Source organism: Cavia porcellus, unplaced genomic scaffold (genome assembly GCF_034190915.1).
Source record: "Cavia porcellus strain 051 isolate PalLab524CR breed Dunkin Hartley unplaced genomic scaffold, mCavPor4.1 scaffold_32, whole genome shotgun sequence".
Lineage (NCBI taxonomy): Eukaryota > Metazoa > Chordata > Mammalia > Rodentia > Caviidae > Cavia > Cavia porcellus.
The window spans coordinates 23767417-23789457 of NW_026947515.1; the positions used below are offsets into that span (position 1 = coordinate 23767417).

General features: G+C 42.6%; 1 protein-coding gene across 2 annotated transcripts; it reads left to right on the forward strand.

The window, feature by feature from the left end:
* Nucleotides 1-3662: 3662 nt before the first annotated feature.
* Nucleotides 3663-21283, forward strand: LOC100727754 (small ubiquitin like modifier 2). Of its 2 annotated transcripts, XM_003464869.5 has the most exons (4): nt 3663-3870; nt 5381-5512; nt 12576-12647; nt 20608-21283. In XM_003464869.5, exons 1-4 carry the CDS (start codon nt 3850-3852, stop codon nt 20668-20670), a joined length of 288 nt encoding a protein of 95 aa, XP_003464917.1. In that variant the 5' UTR covers nt 3663-3849; the 3' UTR covers nt 20671-21283. The 2 variants fall into 2 exon arrangements, with proteins under 2 accessions (XP_003464917.1, XP_063097928.1); XM_063241858.1 differs by lacking the exon at nt 12576-12647.
* The last annotated feature ends 758 nt before the right edge of the window (nt 21284-22041 follow it).

Genomic DNA, 22041 nt, shown 5'->3' on the forward strand with positions numbered 1-22041 from the left:
CCTCCGCAGAAGTGCCACCATCTTGATACCTGGATTTTGGACTTCTGGCTTCTAGAACTGTGAGGTTTGTTTTGTGTTCTTTTCTTTTTCTTTTTTTTTCTTTTTTTTTTTTGTACTTGGAATCAAACCCAAGGGCACTCCCCTACTGAAATACATCCCCACACCTTAAAAAAATAATTTTTTGTTCTTTTTGAGACAGTGTCTTGCTAAATGTCCCAGTTGGGATTCAAACTTGTGATTCTTCTGTCTTAATCTTCTGCTGGGATTATACTCATGTGCCACCAGGCCTGGATAATAAATTTGTTTTAAGTCAAAATAAAAAGTTCATGAAAAGGAGGCTTCCGTTCATAATGCCAAGGGTCCCAAGGCTTTTTTTTTTTTTTTTTTTTTTTTTTTTGTACTGGGAATCAAACTCAGGACCTTGTGCTTGCCAGGCAGGCATTTGTGCTGATGAGCTACACCCATGCATCTAAGACTTTTGGTTTGTTTGTTTGTTTTTTGGTACCAGTTATCAAACTCACAACCTTGTGGTTACACAGTAAGCACTTGAGCCAGAGCTAAATCCCTGACCTCCAAGACTTTATTTATTTCATGCATGTTTTCAGTACATCACAGTTATATGTATGTTTTTGTTTTCTTTTGCTTTTTGAGATCTCACTATTCAGTTCAGGCTGGCCTTGAACTCACTTTGTAGCCCAGGCTGGTCTGGAATTTGCAATGATCCCCTGCCTCAGCCTCCTGAGTGCTGACATTATAGGTGTGTGCCACCATGGCCAGCAGTGAAGTTATGTTTGCTTGCAGGATTGGCACATCTTTATAGCATATCTTGCTCATTTCTTATCCCTTTATACTCTGCTGCCCCATTTCCACCACACATTTGACCAGATTCTTACTTCTTTATTATTATTATTATTCTTTTTGAGACACTCTTGCTATGCAGTTCAGGCTGGCCTTGAGCTTACTCTGTAGCCCAGGCTGGTCTCAAATTTGCAATGATCCCCCTGCCTCAGCCTCCCGAGTGCTGGAATTATGTGAGTGTGCCACCATTCCTGGCTTAGTTTTGTCTTTTTGAGACAGAGTCTCACTATGCAGTTCAGCCTGGCCTTCAGCTCCCTCTGTAGCGCAGGCTGGTCTCAAACCCACAATGATCCTCCTGACGCAGTCTCTGAAGTGCTGGGATTACAGGCCTGTGCCACCATACCTGGCTAAGATTTATATTTAAACCAGTATTGTAGGGGCTGGGGATTTAGCTCAGTAGCATAAGTACCTGCCTTGCAAGCGCATGGTCATGAGTTAGATCTGATACCCATTAAAAGAAAAAAAACCAAAAAACTCACATTGTAGGTGATGATTCACATAAATATCTAGGCACCAAGATAGTATTTTTTTTTTTGTCTTTTTCCTTTTCATTGGTACCGGGGATCGAACTCACGACTGACTGGTTGCAAGGCAGGTGTTTATGCCACTGAACTAAATCCCCAGCTCCCCAAGATAGTGTTTTAAAGCAAGAAAAGCAATGCTGGGGTTGGTGGCTGAGGCCTGTAATCCTACCACTTTGAGAGGCTAAAGCAGAAGTATTTCAAAATGGAGTCAGCTTGAGCTACTTGGCAATTTAGTGAAATGCTGCCTCCAGATAAAATAAAGCATATGAAAGGGCTTGGATGTAGCTCAGTGGGAAGACATTGGGTTCAATTCCCAGTACCATACATACAAAAAAGAGACAGCCAGTAACCATTCAGGTGGGCAGCATCATAACTCTGGGGAGAGTTGGACCAGATCAAATAAGGCTTTTCCTACCTCCTCTAATCAATCTGCCTATTTTGGCCTGCCTCACACCAAGACCTTCAGCCTCTTCATGGAGAACTGGAAAGAGCCCACGAAAAGCTCCGTCCTGGGCCAGGCGTGGTGGTGCACACCTTTATTTCCAGCATTTGGGAGGATGAGACAGGAGGATCACTGCAAGGCCAGCCTGGGCTACACAGTGAGTTCTAAGCCAGCCTAAACTACCCTGACTCCATGCCAAAAAAACCAAAAAGCAAACAAAGAAACAAGCTCCATCCAAAGCCAGAGGCTGAAGGGAAGATGGGTTTGGTAGATACTGTATTTAGAATGACTGGGTGGAAGTATGTTGAAGGACAGTAGAAAAAGGGGGACAAAATGGCTTCAGACCTCACTTATTTTAATGGTATGCCATCTGGGTTAAGAGCCTGTGTCAGAAAGAATTCCTGTAAGGAGAAGTAAAAAGATACGGTTTGGTTGAGATTTGCTGAGTTTGAAGTGCTTCTGGGATATCCAAGTAGGGATGTTCAAAGTCAGCAGCTCAAAGAAAGATCTGGTGGAGGTACATGGATTCGAGAGTCATTAGCTAACAGACAGTAATGGGAATGAGTGAAATCATTGCAGGAGAGGAAATACAGAAGTCTGGAACAAAACCTCAAAGAACGGGTAAGGAAAAGTTGAAGAGTAAAAACTTGACATAACAGGAAAACCAGCTTTCAGAGTTCAAAAGGAGTGACAAACGGAATGTATACTGAGCTCAGCAATGGTGACTCTGAAGAGAGTGACTGGAGCTACAGGTGCAGTACCAGATGGCAGTGGATTGAGCAGTGGGAGATGGAGGTTGGAGACTGCTGGCACAGGCATTTTCAGGCTGATGGGCCAAGAATGGAGTCTTATGGTCATAATAGAATAATCTGAGGGATTTTGTTGTTGGGACGTTTTTTTAAATTTGTTTTTGCTTTGGGAGGCAAGGTCTCCCTACCAAATCCAGGCTGTCCTCGAACTCACAGCAACCCTCCTTCATCAGCCTCGGGGCTGGAGTACAGGTGTGAGCCACAAAACCCAGCTGTTGCTGAGTTGTTCTTTGTTTCTATGCTCACAGAAGAGTGGAGACAAAGTACAGCCATATAGGAAGTAAAAAAAAAAAAAAAAAAAAAACTGACTGAGAGGCACAGGATAGAATCTAACGGATAGACATCAGAATTATTCTTCAAACAGGAGGGGTCTATGTCTAGTCTATACGTGGATGGAAGGAGGAAAAGATTGGCTGGTTGGGGAGCTTCCTGTTGGGTAGCTCTCCGTGCTCCTCTTGAAGCTGAAGAACAGGCCATGAATAAGAGTTTGTTGAATGGATAAATGAACATTTTTCCTCAGCCAAAATCAAGGGTTAGTAGGGGGACAGAAGTGTTTGTCGTATTTTACGCAAAAGCACGGTGGGAAGCAGGTAGACACTCAAACTTTTAACATTAGAGATGAGGCTGAGAGGAAGTGGGATGTTCCTCTAAACGCGGAGGCTACTGCATTCGACTGGCAACGCAAGTTTTTTTTCCAGAGCCTCTTGCTGGGGTTTTGATATAGGCTCTCTCTTCCATGTCTAGTCCTTTTGCCTGCCACAGCCTACGGCTTATGTCTAAGGCCTGGAGACTCGTGGTCCTCGCGGAGGACCAGCTGGAAGCCATTTTGATTATGTTCCACCACAGAAGGAGGACAATACAGCCCCGCCCAGAGCCAGGCGCGCCCCCGCGACAGGCCGAGTGCGCGTGTCCGCGCAACTTCCCGCCGGCCAGGCGGGCACCTAGCCCAGGAGGCGGCAGTGCGGGGCGGAGGGGGGGGCGGGTTTCGGGTGGTTATGTAAGCGTTGCGCGCTCCCGCGAGGAGGCAACCAATAGAAAGTCTCGCCAGATCGTGCTCGCGCACGCGGGGTGGGGGCAAGAAGCGTACGACGTGCGCGCGCCCTCTCCCTGGGCCACCGCTGCCGCCTCCTTCTGCCTCCTGGTGCTGCTTGTGTGCTCCTTCGGCGGACCTGGTACCTCTTTTGTGAAGCGGCAGCTAAGAAGACTGGCGCTCGCTATGGCCGATGAAAAGCCTAAGGTGAACTCCATGCCGCCTTCTGTCTTCAGCTCGCGACAGGCAACGGACGGGGCTAGGGTCCGGCCGGGTCCCGCCCCGGGCTCCCCGCGCCTTCTCGGGCCCCCCACGGGCGGCCACGGCTCAGGCCCGGGCGCTCCGCGCCATTTTACTCCCTCCCTCTCTTCCTCCCTCCCGCGCGGAGGAGGTCAGCCGCCCCCCTCTCCACCGCTCCCCCCCCCCCCAGCCTCCGAGTGCGCGCGGCGCGAGGCGAGCGGCAGATCGCGGGCTCCCGCTGCCCACCGGCTCTGCGCGGGCTTCTCTGCCAGGCGCCGGCGCGCGATAGGAGAGCGTTGGGCGCGCGGTGCGTGGGCCCCGAGGCTGCGCGGCGTCGGCGGTGGCGGGAGTCCCCACGGCCCAGGCTTCCCTCAGGCTGGGGGCCGCGGCGACCGGGCGACGGCTCGCGGCAAATCAATGGGCTGCTGCGGGGCTCGAGGCGGATGCCCGCGCACAGTCAGGCTCAGAGCTTGGGGATTCCCGGGAAGTGTTTCCACTTTAAGGGCCTCGGGGACCTGAGGGGGGAGGGTCAGCGGCCCTTCCTCAGGTGCCAGCGCCCCTAGAACCGGGGGGTACCTTGTAGTTTCAGGGAGTTGGAGCCTCAGATATGCGACCTTAGACTTGGTGGAACAGAACTTCTGAGCGCGGGTTTTGAGGTACCAGGAGGCTTCCTGTGAGGATGGAAACGTGCGTCTGAGAGGCAAAAGGAACTTGCTCCTTTGGGGTGCATTGACACCGCCTCTGCTTTCCGAAGTGGTTTAGGGGCTGCAAGATTCCTTTCACACTAGATTTTGGTGAACTTCGGGTTGAGTTGAAATCTACCAGGAAGACATAGAAGAAAACAGTGAATTCTACTCATGACAACAAAGGGAAGGGAATATAAGACCGCATAACTTAAAGTAAAAGGAAATGAAGTTGCTAATAGGTTCGAACATTAATCGTGGTCGTGGTTCTCAGTTAGGGATGCTCCTAAGAGGATCATTCGTGTGTGTGTGTGTGTGTGTGTGTGTGTGTGTTTAACGCGAATATTGAATTTGTTATGGGGCTTAATTTGGTAACTTTATCAAGAGTCTTGTAATATGTGAATTGCAAGCTCATTTTTCCCCCTCGCCTCTTGCACTGTTTCAGCAGTTATCCTTTAAGTGCTTCCCAAAGAAAAAGACATTTTTATCTATTAGGATATATTGTCAGTGATTGAATATACCACTTAAAACAATTCAGTCTCAAGATAACGATGCAATAAATTGGGAGCCATCACTTAAAATCTGTTACCTTTGATAGTGTGTTACTGTTTCTGTCAGCTACCTAGTACTATTGCAGGGTACCTCTCATACTGACTTCAGTGACTGAAAACAGCTGTTTGCTGTTTTATCATAGGGAATGAAACCTGTTAATTTGTGCACCAGTTTGGGCTGCTGCTGCTTTAAAAGGCGCCTGGTTTTCACATTTTCCAACTTACACTTTTTTCTTTCAACAGGAAGGAGTCAAGACTGAGAACAACGACCATATTAATTTGAAGGTGGCGGGGCAGGATGGTTCTGTGGTGCAGTTTAAAATTAAGAGGCATACACCACTTAGTAAACTAATGAAAGCCTATTGTGAACGACAGGTGAGGAATTGATGTGTGCAATTTAATTTAATACATTTCAAAAAACAGTTTCCTTGAGCCTAGAAACTAAGGGAGCGAAATATTACAATAACTTTCTGATAGGATGAACATGCATGTATGTCCTTGGTATATCAGCTTTTATTATGTGTTTCATGTATTGATTCCTCATGAAAATTCTGAGTTTGGTTAATATTACTTAGGACTATACTATACTGGAAATGTATCGGATTGTAGCACAGCCTTGTTTGGTCCTCAAGGGAATGTAATTTTACTTGTAAGAAAACCAGTGAACTTGATGAATTTTTCTCAGGCTTATTTATTTATTTGGTACCGGGGATTGAACTCACGACCTTGTGCTTGCTAGGAAGGTGCTTATGTTACTGAGCTAAATCCCCAACTCCAGGCTTATTTTTTAAGTTAGTTGATTGATCGATTGATTGATTGGTTTGAGACAGGATCTTATCACTGTATAGTCCACGCTGGGCATTAAATTTAGGTTGGCCTTGAATAGTTGGCTGTCCTCTTGCTTCAGCCTCCAAAGTGTTGGGTTTACAAGTGTATACCACCACACCTCACATTCTTTTTTTTTTTTTTCCCCCAGTGGTTGGGGAGGTAGCTTTGAGAGAGGATCTTGCTGTGTAGTTCTTACTGTGTGGCTGCCCTCCAACTCAAGGCCATCTACCTGCCTCAGCCTCTCAAGTGCTGGGATTAGAGGCCTGCACTACCATACCCCATGTTTTTATTTATTTATTTTTAAACACTATGCATGGTGGCACAGGCCTCATCTCAGCATCTGGGTAGTTGAGGTACCATTGCAAATTCAAGGCTGGTGTGGGTAATTTAGCCAGATCCTGTTTCAAAGTAAATAGAAAAGGACCAGGAATGTAGCTCAATGAGAGCACTTGCCTGCCATGCAAGAGGCCCTGGGATGATCCCTAATACCATGAAATACTTTTTGTTTTCTTTTCTTCTTTTTTTTTTTCTTTTTTCTTTTTATCGGTAACGGGGATCGAACTCATGACCGCCTGCTTGCAAGGCAGGTGCTTATGCCACTGAGCTAAATTCCCAGCCCACTTTTTGTTTTCTTTAGAGACAGCCTCATTGTGCAGTCCAGGCAGGACTTGGATGCATGATCCTCCTGCCTCAGCCTCTTGAGTCCTGGGATTCCAAGCATAAGCCAACACACCGGGATTTTATAATTGTTTCTATTTGTGATATTGGAGATCAAATCCAGTGTTACACAGGTTAGGCCTAGTGTGGATTTTGCTGCAGAGCCACAATGCTCATTCCAGAGCCAAAAAAATCAGTAATTGTGAGCCAAGCCTAAACATTGTATTAAGTGTACATTTGTATTTTACTCAGAAAAACACTGTATAGACATTAAGGAAAGGAAATAGAGGAAATTTCTCCTGTTTATTTTCTGTGTGTTAGGAGTTGAGCCATGACCTTCATGATCTTCCCGCCTTAGTTTTACATGGTGCTGGGATTACTGGTATACCCCATCGTGATCAGCCATGCCAACCTCCCTACTCCATTGAACCTAGATCTTTGTACTGCTACATGCCATTTATTCATTTATGGAAGTGGTGGTAGCACTGAGCCTTATCCCCGTTGTTGTTATTTTGAGGCATAGTCTTGCTAAAACATTGCTGGGGCGGAATATGAATCTGAAGTACCCTCAGCTCAGCCTCTCAAAGGGTGTTGGGATTACAGGCATGTGTATCTTAGACTGGGTTTAAAGATACAGTGGGGCCCAGGCTGGCCTCAAATTTACAACACTCCTGCCTCAGTCTCCTGAATGCTGAGATTACAGGCGTTTGCCACCATACCCAGTTTAATATTTTGTAGTTTTGTCTAATATTCATTAGATGCCTACCATGTGAAGCGTATTGTACTAGGAGCCAGAAGACAAAAATCCTGCGCATTCTATGCATTCCAGATTGTCTTTAGGAGATTGTCCTATAAAAATGAGTTAACAGTATGTTGGCCTTTAACCAGCCATAATTCCAACACTGAGAGGCTGAGGCAGGAAGAGTACAGCTTTGAGCTCTTCCTCCTGGGCAGTTTATTCATTTTTTTTCCACAGCAAGGTTTTGTTAAAGGTAGAGAAAGAAATAGGTTCTGCGGAGTGAGTTAGGACCAGGTAAAAATAGGAAAAGAGGTGCACCCTATTGCGTGAGGAAGACCCACTATGTAAGCGAGAGCACTGGCCTGGGCAGTTTAGTGAATTGGCAAGACCATGTCTCAGAATAGAAAATGGGAGGCAGCTCAGTGGGAAGGCCCTGGGTTCGATCCCTTGTATCATTAAAAATTAAAAGGATTTGGAATGTAACTCGGTGAAGAGGCCCTGGGTTAAATTGCCAGTATTGCCAAAAAAGAAAAGTTAAAAGCTGGGCATGGTGGTGCACTCCCAGTGTAATCCTGGCATTCTGAGACTGAAGTGGAAGGATCTTTGAGAGTTTCAGAACACTCTGAGCTAAAGTGAGCTCAAGGCCAGCCTGAAATGCATAGTTAGTTAGACCTTGTTTCTTTCTCTTGTTTTTTTTTTTTTTTTAATGGGTACCTGGGATGGAACTCATGACCACATGCTTGCAAAGTAGGTGTTTATGCCACTGAGCTAAATCCCAGGCCCCAGTTAGACCTTGTTTCAAAAAGACAGAAAGAAAGGTATCTGCCAGTCATAGTGACACATATCTATAATCTCAACATTTAGAATGTTGAGGTAGAATTGCCAGGTGTTTTAGGCCAACCTGAACTACATAGTGAGACCATATCTCAAAAAAAAATTAAAAAATCGGAATCAGCCTGCGGATGTAGTTCAGTTAAGTGCCTGCTTGGCAAGTGCAAGGTTCTGCTTGATTCCCTATACCAAAAAAAGAAATGTGGGTGTCTTTTTTTTTTTTTTCTTTTGGTCTTTGAGACAGGGTCTCACAGTTCAGTTCAGGCTGGCCTTGAGTTCACTTTGTAGTCCAGGCTGGTCTGGAACTCAGAACGATCATTCTGTCTCGGCTTCCCCAGTGCTGGGATTACAGGTATGTGCCACCACACCCAACTAGTAGATTCCAATTTTAAAGATTATGTGTGTAACCTCAGCCTTTGGAAGGCTGAGGCAGGAGGATTGCCTTGAGTTTGAGGTCAGCCTGGATCACACAGGGAGACACTGTCTCAAAAACCAGAAAACCTCAGGAGCTTGCACTTGCTAGACAAGCGCTGGTGCCGCTGAGCTAAACCCCCGGCTGGTTGATTTGTAAATAAGTTTTGTTTTGCTTTGCTTTTGTTTTGTTTTGTCTTTGAGACAGGGTCTCACTATGTAGTTCTTTGGGGGTTTTTTTTGGTACCAGCAATCGAACTCATGACTTCACACTTGCCAGGCAGGCACTTAAGCTGCTGAGCTAAATTCCCCACTATGTAGTTTTGACTGGTGTTAAACTCACTTTGTAGCACAGACTGGCTTTGAACTCACAGCAATCCTTCTGTCTCTGCTTCCTAAGTGCTAGGATTGCAGGCATATGCCACCACACCAGGTATAAATAAGTTTCCAGTGTGGATTTATCCTGGCTCTTTTATAGAGTGGTGGGTGCTTTTCTTTTTTCTTTCTTTTTTTTTTTTTTTATGGGTACCAGGGATGGAACTCACGACTGCCTGCTTACAAGGCAGGCACTTATGCCGCTGAGCTAAATCCCCAGCCCCAGTGGGTGCTTTCTGAGAGCACAGAATTTTATGGATTTAGATCAGCTCCTTTTGTGAAATGAAAAAACAAGGGCCTAAAGGAATTTCCTAAGTCTCAGGGAAGAGGCAGAGCTGAGTCAGCAATGAGATTTGTACTGTAGGGGAGCCCAAGTTCTGGTTTATATAATCCTAAAAGAACATTTTTTTGAACTTTATCTCTTGTCAGTCCAAAAGCAAGTAGAGAACTTCTTTGATAAGGAAAATCATAAAGAGGAGTAAAACTATCTGACAGAGTAGTTATGAGAAACTAAAGGAAAATGATGACTGTAAGTGATTTAACTGGAAGATATTTCTTGTTGGGGCTTTAAACATTCTATTTATATTGCTCTTTCCGGCATTCTGTATGCCTTTTCAGTTCTCTGAAATACAAGTGGCTATAAAGGAGTACAACTTTTTTTTGTCTTTTTGAGCCAAGATTTCGCCAGTAGTTGAGGCCGCCTTGAACTCATTTTGTAGCCCAGGTTGGTCTTGAAGGCAGTGCTATCCGCCTACCTGAGTGTCTCCTGCCTCAGTCTCTGAAATACTGGGATGATAAGGGAGCGCCACCATGCCCAGCATTTTTTAAATTTCTGTTTTAAATGACCACCATTGAGTATACCAGTGGATGTAGTGAAGGCAGGATCCAGGATACAGAAGGTATGTGTTGGGTTACGACCCAGATTCTGGCTGTGTAGTTCAGGCTGGCCTTGAACTGGAGTTTATCTTTCTGTCTCCATCTCTCAAGTGCTGGGGTTACATGGGTGTCCCACCATGCCTGATACTGCTTAGTGTTTGGTGAAGCAGGAATCCAGTATGGAGTGTTTTGTTTGCAAATTTATAATATTCAACAAGGAATGGCGTGGCATTGAATGTTGCTTTCTATAACCACAAATTGAGTTTGAATGTTACAGATAATGAATTAAAAATTATAGGTGTCACCTGCCTGGTAGGAATGCTTATATTCGAGGAAGACAAGGCATCGTCTAGAAGTGGTGGCAAGCACTTGTGCTAGGGTTTTAAAGGAAGGCAGTATGATCTTGTTACGCATAGATTTTAAAGCAGATTTAGTGACACCTTGTTAAAGTCAGGGTAAACAAGCGTCACACTAATGTTCACTTTGCCTACAGGGGATCCAACCCAAAGGCACTATCATTGAGCTACACTGCTAACCCTTTATTTTGCCACAGGTTCTCCTTTGTTGCCCAAGATACGTAGGAATTTGGGATCTTCGTGCTTTAATCTTCTGAGTAGCTGGGGTTATAGAAATAGCTCCTGTGATTTGCTACAAATGTTTATTAATGAGTACTTTTAATATCTTTAATATGAGGAATGCAGTTTAAATTTTCTTAGTATCATTAATAATTATGGAAGTGGGTAACACAATCTAGTGCTTGTAATTTGAACCTGATACAGGAGTGACTGTAATTTATTCACAATGTAAATCCAACGGTACTTTATTTTCCTGTCTGTTCTTCTTTCTGCTATCAGTGCCAACATCTTTGCTTCCCTTCCCCTTACCTTACCTTTTTGTCCGGTAAGTAATGCTCCATGAGTAAAACAGTTGAATCCCTTTTAGAGTAGAGGCATGTTTGGGTCCTTTTGTCATCTAGTGTGAATGATGGTGAGATTTTGAAGTCATTCCACTTCTTTCCTTTTAGGGTGATACTGGGAGTGGAGCATAGTCTTTGTGTTGAGCTATATCCCCAACCCTTCTTACTTGGCGGCATTGTTGCTCGGTTCTCCATGCTGGACTTGAATTTGCCATCTTGCCTCAGCCTCTGAAAAGTGTTGGAATTACCAACTGTTCTGCCCAAATTACAAGTGTTTTTAAGTATAGTTACTCTCTTCTGGTGGAAGTGATTTTTGGAGAGGTGTTGTTTTGAGACAGGCTCTTACTATGTAGTGCAGTCTGGCCTGGAACTTGTAATTTTCTTGCCTTAGCCTCCGAAGTGCTGGGGTTACAGGTGTGCACTTCCTAGCCCTGTAGGTAGAAGGTATATATCAAGGGTTAGGACAAATTCATTGCCTAGGCTCTTCTAGAATTGTGCTTTGAGTGAGAGACATGGGCTTGCATAGTAGTATGGGCTATCTATATAGAAATGAAACTCCTTTTTCATTACTACCACCCTCAAAAACCCTTTTTGTGACCTTCAGTTATCATTGTTAAGCCTGTGATGGATCCCTGACCTTTTTATTTTGTCTTTTTGAAACAGTCTCACTATACAGTTGAGGCTGGTCTTGGGCTCACTTGTAACCCAGGCTGTTCTTAAACTCACAGTGATTTTCCTGCCCCAGCCTCCCAAGTGCTAACCAGCTGACCTCCTTTTTGTAAAGGTTTCAATGTGCATTTTATTTCTGCTCGGTGTGGTAGTTCCTGCCTGTAATCCCAGAACCCACTATGTAACCTAGGCTGGTCTGGACCTCACAGCAGTACTCCTGCCTCAGCCTTCTGAGTATTGGGATTTTTGTACCAAGGATTGAACTCACAACCCTGTGCTTGTCAGGCAGGTACTTATGCTACTCAGCTAAATCCCCAGCCAAAATACATTGTATTTTGAGACAAGAGTCTCGTTCATTGGCGAGGTAGGACTTGAATTTAATCTGCTTCAGTGTAGGGGTCATAGGTGACCACCACCATCCCTGGCTAGCATGCTGTATTTTATTACTTTTATCTATTGTTTTTTTCTTGAGACAGGGTCTGGCTATGCTGTTCGGGCTGGCCTTGGGCTCCCTTTGTAGCCTAGGCTGGTCTTGAACTCTTTTTGTCTTTTTCGTTTTTATTGGTACCGGGGATCGAACTCACGACTGCCTGCTTCCAAGGCAGGTGCTTATGCCACTGAGCTAAACTTCCAGCCCCTGGTGTTGAACTCTTGCAAGGATCCTCCTACCTTACTCTTCCGGGTGCTGGGATTACAGGAGTGTGCCACCATGCCCCGCTGTTAATTTTTTTTAAGTTTTTGTTTTTTTGGTTCTGGGGATGGAACTCAGAGCCTTGCGCTTGCCAGGCAGGCACCTACACCGCTGAACTAAATCCCCATCACATGCTGTATTTTAAAAGAAAATTAAGCATCACCTCCTCTTCCAGTCTTTTTTTTTTTTTTTTTTTTTGTCTTTTTCTTTTTTATCGATACTGGGGATCGAACTCACGACTGCCTGCTTGCAAGCCTGGCACTTATGCTGCTGTGCTAAAACCCCAGCCCCTCCTCTCCCAGTCTTTATCCACGTAGATATACTAACATTGTATGGTGGTTTATTTAAATGCTTGTTGATATACTCATGGTTCAGTATACATATAGTTTCATCTAAATGCTGTTCTTGTTGTTTATATGCTGCTTACTGTCTTTAAACTCTTTAGGGTTTGTCAATGAGGCAGATCAGATTCCGATTTGATGGACAGCCAATCAATGAAACAGACACACCTGCACAGGTAAAAATTTTCTAATTTGATAATTATTTAAACCACTTTCATTATGAATTTGTTACCTTATTTTCTTTCGAGTCTAGTGCTCACTGTATAGTAGTGGTTCTCCTCAGAGCTAGGGTTGCTGGTGTTTGCCACCATGCCTGGCTAGTTCTTACGGAATTGGAAGCTAAATACTGCCAAAGGAGATTTTTTTTTTTTCCTTTGTATTGGTACCGGGGATCGAACTCACGACTGCCTGCTTGCAAGGCAGGCGCTTATGCCGCTGAGCTAAATCTCCAGCCCCAAAAGGAGATGTTTTTAAAAATGGGAATGAATGTAGGAAATGCTAAAGGATTTATTTGTTTTGATTTTTGGGATAGCTGTGTAGTTCAGGCCACCTTTTGAATTCTAGCTCAGGGACTTAAAAATCCTCCTGCCTCACCCTTTTTATTGTTGGTGTTACAGATATATGCTGTTTTAGCTGTTTATTTTATTTTTTTGTCTTCTTTGTTTTTATCGGTACCAGGGATCGAATTCACGACCGCACACTTGCAAGGAAGGCGCTTATGCTGCTGAGCTAAATCCCCAGCCCCCGCTAGCTGTTTTGTTTTGTTTTTGCTCCTTTTGAGACAGGGTCTTGCTGTGCAGTTCAGGTTGGCCTTGAGCTCACTGTAGCCCAGGCTAGTCTCAAGTTTGCCAGGGTCCTCCTGCCTCAGCCTCCCTAGTGCTGGGGTTGCAGCACTTGGCTTATTTTTCATGTTGAGTCAGTTTCTATCTAAGTTTCCCAGGACACTTTGAACTTCATATCATCCTGCCTCATCCTCTTGAGTAGCACCGGTAGCTTTTTTTGTTCGTTTTTGTTTTGAGAGATTCTCCCTGTGTAGTACAGGCTGATCTCAAACTCTCAGTGTCCCTTCTGCGTTAGCCTCTGGAGTGCTGACATTGCGGGTGTGTACTACCATGCCTGGCAAGGAGAGCTTTTGATAAGTGACTCTGCAAACCCTGAGAATAGCCAAGCAGGCACATAATCCCAGCCATTCAAGGGCTAAAGCAGAATAGAGAGTTTGAGCCCAGATTAGTCTCCCTGGGAAGTTGAAGACCAACTTGGGTTACATAGTGAGAGCCTATCTCAAGAGGACACCACATTTGGGCTGGGGATTTATTTTCAGCAGCATAAGCACCTGCCTTGCAAGCAGGCAATCGTGAGTTCTATCCCGGGTACAGATACAAAAAAAAAAAGATGGCCTTTGATTCCTTAAGATTATGTATCACTTCAGTTTATTCTGATACTTCATATGGTTTTGGGTGGGCAATCATGTATGGTAGAGGCTTTTTTACCCTCTCCTACTTGAAGATTTACAGACTAAGGTTGGAGATATAGCTTAGTGGTATAAATGCCTGCCTGGTAAGTGCCAGATTGTGAGTTTGATCCCTTGTATAAAAAAAAAATCGACCATGCCTGGCTGGATTTATTTAAATTGTTGTTTTATTTTGAGCTATCCTATTGTTCAGTATGTGGCCTAAGTTGGCCTTGAATTTGTGGCAGTCTTGCCTCAGCCTATTGAGTGATACAATTATAGGCTTGCATCAGTGTGCCTGGCTAGATCTTTGATACTTACGAATTTGATTTATCCACCATTAAAAATTAGGAAGACATTACATATGACATGTTACACATCCAGATGTTTTGTTAATAATCTTTGAAGATTTGACTGTGAGATTTCCAGGGAAGGATAGTGAAATTTCCATTTATGAAACTCCATGAAGCAGTTGCATCTTCCAGCCACAAGGAGGTGCTACATTCTCTTAATAAATAGAAGGAAAATGGTTTGTTTTGAAGGCAATTAAAATTTGACAGGAAAAAATTAACATTTCCTCTGAGTATGGTTGTACATACCTATATTCCCACCACTTAGGATTCTGAGGGAAGAGAGTCTCTTCAAGAGCAGCCTGTACTTATTTAACACGGGTCCTAAACCATGGTTTGTGTTTTTTTTAAATAAGGCCCTATTAAAATGTCAGGCTACCTTTGAATTTAGGTTGTTAGTTATTTGTCTTTATTTTCAGTACCAATGATCCAACTCATGACCTACCACTTGACAGATAGGTGCTTGTGCTTCTGAGCTAAATCCTTGGCCCTTATTTGTCTTTTTGAGACAATTTGTAGTCTGGCCTTCAACTCACTTTGTAGCCAAGGCTATCTTCCATTTTGCAGTGATCTTCCTGCCTCTGCCTCCTGAGTGCTATGGGATTACAGGCATATGCCACCACAACTAACTTGTCTTTGAGTTTAGGATCCTCTTGTCTCAACCTCCCAGAATGTTGGAGTTACAGGCTTATCTAATTATATGCAGTTTAATTTAGAATTCCATTCATGAGGTTAGAGTGGATTTATTTACTTATATTTGAGATAGGATCTTGCTGTGTAGTTCAGACCATCCTTGTACTTATTGTGTAGCCCAGGTTGGCCTTGAACTCACATAGTTCCTCCTACCTCAGCCTTCCAATCTCTAGGATTAAGGCTAGTGCCACCATGCCCTGGCCAGAATGGATTTGTTTTAGAATCTCACCACCTGTTTTTAGTTTTGGTTGGAGTGGGGGAGTTGTCTGGGATTGAACTTGGCTTTTAATACTGAGTTATATTGTCAGTTCTGTAAATTTGAGAATCGGGGCTGGGGATTTAGCTCAGTGGCATAAACGCCTGCCTTGCAACTGTATAGTCGTGAGTTCGATCCCTGGTACCGATAAAAAAAAAAAAAAAAAAGACCAAAAAAAATTTTACATTTGAGAATCGCACTAAGTTGTCCAGGTGAGACTTTAATTTGTACTCTTCCTACTTCCATCATGGAATGCTGAGATTACAGGTGTGTGTCCTGTGCTTGGCTTTGTGATCTATTCTAGTCCAGATAAATTCCCTGGACTGGGCTTGAACTTGGAATCCTCTTTTCTGAGCTGTTTGTAGTACTGGGATTACAAGTACGCCACCACATCCACCTTTTTATTCCCTTATGTCTTCCTTCTGTCCTTTTTTGCCCCCAGCGCTGGGGATTGTACCCAGTGTTTCTGCATGTTAGGCAAGCACTCTACAAATTAGCTACACCTCCAGTAATCTGTTTTCTAAAAGATTTTTTTAGTATGTGACAGCATTTATTGTGGGGAGCTGGTAAGTGTATATGACACAATTTAATTTATTTTTTATTTATTTAGCTTCATTTTCCCTTGTCTACCCACTCACAGTTCTTTTATAAAGTTTTATTTTGAGCCAGGCATAATGGCCATGCCTGTAATCCTAGCACTCTGGAGACTGAGAGGGAGGATTGCCATGAGTTTGAGGCCAGACTGTGCTTTATAGCAAGACTGGCTCAATAAACCAAAAAGAAAAAAGTTCTAATTTTTTAATTTTAAGGCAGGATCTCACTAATTTGCCCAGTCTGGCATTGAACTGTCAAACCTCCTGCCTCATCTTCTTAAATAGTAGAGTTTACAGACCTAGTATCTGTGTTTTGTTTTGGTACGGGGATTGAACTCTCGACCTTGGGCTTGACAGGCAGACAGAGCTAAATCCCCAGCCCGACCTAGTATTTGTTTTGTTATGTTTTTTCTTTTTCCTTTTTATCGGTACCAGGGATCGAACTCATGACTGCCTCCTTTCAAGGCAGGCGCTTATGCGTCTGAGCTAAACCCTCAGCCCCTGACCTAGTATTTGTTAAATACTAGAATTTTTATTAAATTTGAAAGTTCTAGGATTTCCTTTTATCTTTTTTTTCCCCCCTGGACAGGGTCTCAAGTTTAGCCTGGCCTTGAGCTCACTTTGTTTTTTTTGTTTTTTTTTTTTTTACTGGTACCAGGGATGGAACTCATGACCACATGCTTGCAAGGAAGGCGCTTATGCCGCTAAGCTAAATCCCCAGCCCCTTGAGTTCACTTTGTAGCCCAGAGTGGCCTCAAACTCAAAACGATCCTCCCAAGTGCTGGAATTATAGGCGTGTGGCACCATGCCCGTCTAAAAATGTTTGTTTTGTTTTGTTTTGTTTTGTTTTTTGTCTTTTTGAGACAGGGTCTCGCTATGCAGTTCAGGCTGGCCTTGAACTCACTTTGTAGCCCAGGATGGTCTTGAGCTCGCAACGATACTCCTGCCTTAGCCTCCCAAGTGCTAGGATTACAGGTGTGAGCCCTCACGCCCCGCTTAAAAATATTTTTTTTTCTTTTTAGCAATGTAATATTTCCAGAGTTTTGTTAAAGGGTTTCCTTTCCTAGATTCATTTAATTTCTCATAACTGAATTCTGTTCATATGGGTTTTTTTTTTTTTTTTTTTTTTTTTTTTTTTTTTTTTTGGTCTTTTGCAGACAGGTGTTGCTATGCGGTTCAGGCTGGCCTTGAACTTACTTTGTAGCCCAGGCTGGTCTTGAATTTGCAATGATTCTCCTGTTTCAGCCTCTTCAATGCTGGGATTACAGGCATATGCCACCATGCCTGGCTTGTTTTATCATTTTATAGAAGTGAGAAATGGAGATTTGTGATTTTCTTTTTTTTTTTTTTTTTTTTAAATTTATTGCCTTCACCCTATTTTCAGTATATTTACACTCAAGGGAAGGCGTCTCCTTATTTGTAATACTAGTTTGTAGCATAAAAGGTTGTTTTAATATAGGGTGTGGTGGCATATATTTATAACCCTACTGTTTTGGAGGCCGAGGAGCGCTGCAAGTTCAAATCTAAACTACGTAATGAGACCCTGTCTTGACAAGACAAAACCCAAAGGTATCGGTAAAACTGATGTGCAAAAGTGTTGATGTATGGGTCAAGGCTTTTTTGCTGTGTACATGGTGGTTTTATGTTTACTGTGTGCATAGTGAACCTAGTAAAACTAGTTTCTTTAAACAAGTATACATGTCTATGATAAAGTAGCTCAGAACCCCTGGAGTCAGTTGTGTTGCATGCCTGTAATCTCCACTAGTGTACTTAGCATACTGGAGAGTTCAAGGCTAGCTCACCCAATTTAATAAGACTGTCTCAAAATAAAGAGCTGGATATGGTGACTCATGTCTGTAAACCCAGCACTCTTTGAGACGCTGAGCAAATAGAATTGACTTTTTTTTTTTTTTTTTTGTACCAGGGATTGAACTCAAGACTTCTGGGGCTGGGGATTTAGCTCAGCGGCATAAGCACCTGCCTTGCAAGCAGGTGGTCGTGAGTTCGATCCCTGGTACCGATAAAAATGAAAAAAGACCAAAAAAAAAAAAAAGACTTCTCGCTTGCTAGGCATGTGCTTACACAGCGCTGAGCTAAATCCCTGGTTCTTGAACAAACAGAAATGAAAGATTGAGCCCACTGCATAATGAATTAGGATGATCCAGCCTCAGAATAGAAGTGGAGGTGCTGGAAACATAGCTCAGTGCAAGGTTGCAATGCTCAATTCCCAGCACTGCAAAATAAATATCACTCCTTTTCTATATCCCCACCATTGATGCATAGCTGTAAATGTGCTGTATATAAACTAAAGCACAGTGTAATCATTTAAGCTGTTTGCTTGGTTTTTAAATTGGTTTTAGCCTAGTAACATTTTTTTAAAAATTTTGAACCAGAAAAGAAAAATGATGAAACAATTTCAAAACAAAATAACAAAATAAGAGAGTAACAGTGGTTAATATATTGCATATTATTATCTTCAAAGTGGTTGCTTAGTTTTTTTTTTTTTTTAAGTAGTGTTGCTTTGTAGTCTAGGCTGGCCTTGAACTCTCACTATATAACCCAGGCTGATCTCAAACTGGCAATCCTCCTGCCTCAGCCTCATAAGTGCAAGAACTGCAGATGTGTGCCACCACGCCCAGCTAGTTTAATACTATCCTTAGGAATATTTATGACAAAAAAAAAGGAATATTTATTTCTGCACATGTAAATATACGTAATTGCATGGTGTTTAAAAATGTATGTTTTTTTTCTTTGGTTTCAGTTTCTGATCTTTAGTTAAATAAATCTTATGGATACTCCAAGGAACGTGCAGTAGAATCTTTCCTTGTGAACATAATGATTCCAGAAATAGTTTTATAATCCAAAGCACTCGCATAGCAAAGCAAATCTCCCCACGAGAAATAATGAAAATTCAGGTGATTTCTCCCATAACACAAAAATATTTATATAAAAGTGATTATAGTACTATAATACAGGATAGCAAAATAAATACAAAATACAAAAAAATAACCTTTGTGAGACTTGCCATGGTGCCATACACATGTAATCCAACTGCTTGGGAAGATGAGGCCGGAGGATAAGTGAATTCAAGGCTAGCCTGGAGTATATGGAGAGACCCTATCTCAAAAAAAAAAGAAAAGTCCACCAAAAGAAGCTTTCATAGCTGGTGTGAGGGAGACAACAAGAGGGTTGTTGTATAGAATGACTCTCACTATTACTAATGCACTAATGCGGTTGTGAATATCTGTTGGCTCACTGGGATCTTTTTCCTTGCATTCATTCATTCGGTCAGTCAGTCAAAACAGGGTCTTGCATGTAGTTCCTAGTGGTCTTGAACTTTCTATGTAGCCTAAGTTGGCCTCGAACTCAAACTAATCCTCCTGCCTCACCCTCCTGAGTCCTGTGATTATGTGTGTCACCAGGTCTGACTCCTGCAATTTTAGCAAAGGAATCTGTTCATGACTCCTTTTGAGGATTTTGTGGGAATACGACATTGTATTGTTGTTAAAAAGATTCATCCTTTACACTGCCCTAGTCTTTATCTGGGTGTTGTTTTTCTTTTCTCTTCTCTTCTTTTATCGGTACTGGGGACCGAACTCACAACCGAGTGCTTACAAAGCAGGCGCTTATGCTGCTGAGCTAAATCCCCAGCCCTTGGGTGGTGTTCTTCTACAAAATTTGCTGTTTCCCACCTTTTTTTTTTTTTTTGTACTGGTGATCAAATTTACAACCTTGCATTTGCCAGGCAGATGCTTATGCCACTGAACTAAATCCCTGGCCCAGTTTCTAAAGCATTTTACATGTCTCCCTAATCTCATTTGAAGTAAGGGAACCCTCTTCATTTTCTCCTCTATAACCTCCTTTTTTAAAAATCGTAAGTTGAACTCAGGACTTCAAATTTGCCAGGCAGGCACCATCCTGCTGAGCTATATCCCTGACCCCTTCTCCAGTAACGTCTTACTGATGATGAGTCACCTGTTGCCCTGCATTGAAGGAGAAGGGAGGAGGGTGGGGATCATTGATTTATTTGTGATCTTGTGACATTTGATATCAATATTATGTGCTACTTATATTGCAAGACATCATTTGTTTATCAAGTTAGAATTTACTAAAGAAATTTGCTCATCTTGCAGAGCAAATAAACTTGCAATCCAAGTTTGACTGTGTAGCTTTTTTTTTTTTTTTTTTTTTTTTTTTTTTTTTGTCTTTTTGAGATAAAGTCTCATTATGCAGGTCAGGCTGGCCTCAACCTCACTTTTAGCCAGACTGGTCTCAAACTTGCAATGATCCTTCTGCCTCAGCCTGAGATTACAGGAGTGTACACTACACCCAGTTTAGCTAGCAAGCTAGCTTGCTTGCTTGCTTTGCTTGCTTGCCTGCCTGCCTGCCTTCCTTCCTTCCTTCTTTCCTTCCTTCCTGTATCGGGGATCAAACTCATGACCTTGGTCATGCTTGCCAGGCAGGCGCTTATGCCACTGAGCCCAGCCCCAGTTTAGCTTTAATTGAAGAACAAGCTGGGCTTGGGGACCTATCATTGTTGCATTCTGCAAACCTGAGGCAGAAGGATCATAGAGTTGAGCTCGTCTCAGGCACCGTCAGTGCTTTAGCAAGGCTGTGTGTTGAAATATAAAATAAAGGGCTGGGGAAGTAGCTCACTGTGAAGGCACGAGAAAAATAATAGAATCTTGAGTTGAATGTAACTTGTGTGTGTTTTTCAAAATTTTTAAATCTGAAAATTTATACCTTTGGAGAACTCAGTAATCTAAAAGTTGTCTCTTTTTTTTTTAACCCTAGTTGGAAATGGAGGATGAAGATACAATTGATGTGTTCCAGCAGCAGACAGGAGGTGTCTACTAAAAAGGGAACCTGCAACAACTCTACTCCAGAACTCTGTTCTTACAGACCAAGAATACATTCTCAGTTAGAAAACTGCAATTTGGTTCCACCACATCCTGACTACTACAGTATAGTTTTCTCTATTCTTTCATTTATCCCTTCCCCATTCCTTTATTGTACATAAAGTATCTGGTGTATGTGCACAAGCATATTGCATTTTTTTTTTTTTTTTTTTTACTAAATGGCCAACAATATGTTTTGATTGACATCAAATGGAGATGGGATGGGGAATTACTGGTTCTGTGAAAAATAATCCCCTTTCTCCATTAGTGGCATGCTCATCAGCTCTTATCTTTATATTCCAGTAAGTTATTTTGCTCTCACTGTTTTAACGGAAAAGACAACATAAAAATCTTTGCATACCTTGTTTGATTGGAGAATTTTAATGTTTTTCATTTATCATTGTAAAACCAAGGACAATTTTATAACTTTTTTGTACGTAGCTGTTTCATGTAGGGCAGTCTGTCTTTACGTAGGAGTAAATTACTCTCAAAAAAAAAAAAAAAAATCCTAGATAGTTTTCCCTTAAAGTCAAGTGTCTTGTTGTTTAAATAAACTTCTTGTTTTAAAATGAGCTGTTTTCTTTATTCTGAGGAATATTAAATTGAAAGTTAAAGCTTAGAAAAAACATGATTTTAAAGTAATACCAGGGAAAATGTGAAACCAGTATGCTTTTTTGTTGTTGTTGAGACAAGTTCTCAGTATTGTAGGCTGGCCTGAAACTCGGGCAGTTGTCCTGTCTCAGCCTCTTGAGTACTGTTATTATAGGCATGTGCCACCATGCTTGGCATGTATTTCTAACAGACCATGCAAAAACTAAAATAATGGCTATGTAGGATGGCCAGCATTGAAAGTGTCAACCTCATCATCAGGTTTTTTTAAAGTACCGGGGGTTGATCACCCCCATACAATATTATAGTTCAGACTGGCTTTGAAATGTGTAACCCAGGCAGCCATTGTACCTCAGCTTCCAAGAGCTGGGTTTAGATGTGTGTGCTATTGCATGCATGTGTGCATTTTGAGACAGCTGTGTATGTCAGCCTGGCTTCAAATTTGGAATTTTGCCTCATTCTCCTGATTGCTAAGATTACTGGCATTGAGCCCATGTTAGACAAGTAGTCTTACTGCTAAGCTATATTTGCATCTGTTAGGTTTTGTTTTTTCAGGTTTTTTGTTGTTTGAATGCAAGGTCTCACTATGTGAGAATTGAATTCACAGTGATTCTCCTGCTTTATCCTCCCAAGTACTTGGGGCTATAGATATGAACCACCATGCCAGGCTTTAGTTTAGTTTTGCAGTTCTGGGGCTTGAACCTAGGACCTTGACACTAAA

What these genes read in the sequence shown, in the direction of transcription:
- LOC100727754 (XM_003464869.5), top strand. Translation starts at nt 3,850, where the DNA reads ATGGCCGATGAAAAGCCTAAG. An exon ending in TGGCCGATGAAAAGCCTAAG is followed by an intron (nt 3,871 to 5,380) that starts GTGAACTCCATG and finishes TTCTTTCAACAG; the next exon opens with GAAGGAGTCAAGACTGAGAA. An exon ending in AAACAGACACACCTGCACAG is followed by an intron (nt 12,648 to 20,607) that starts GTAAAAATTTTC and finishes TTTTAACCCTAG; the next exon opens with TTGGAAATGGAGGATGAAGA.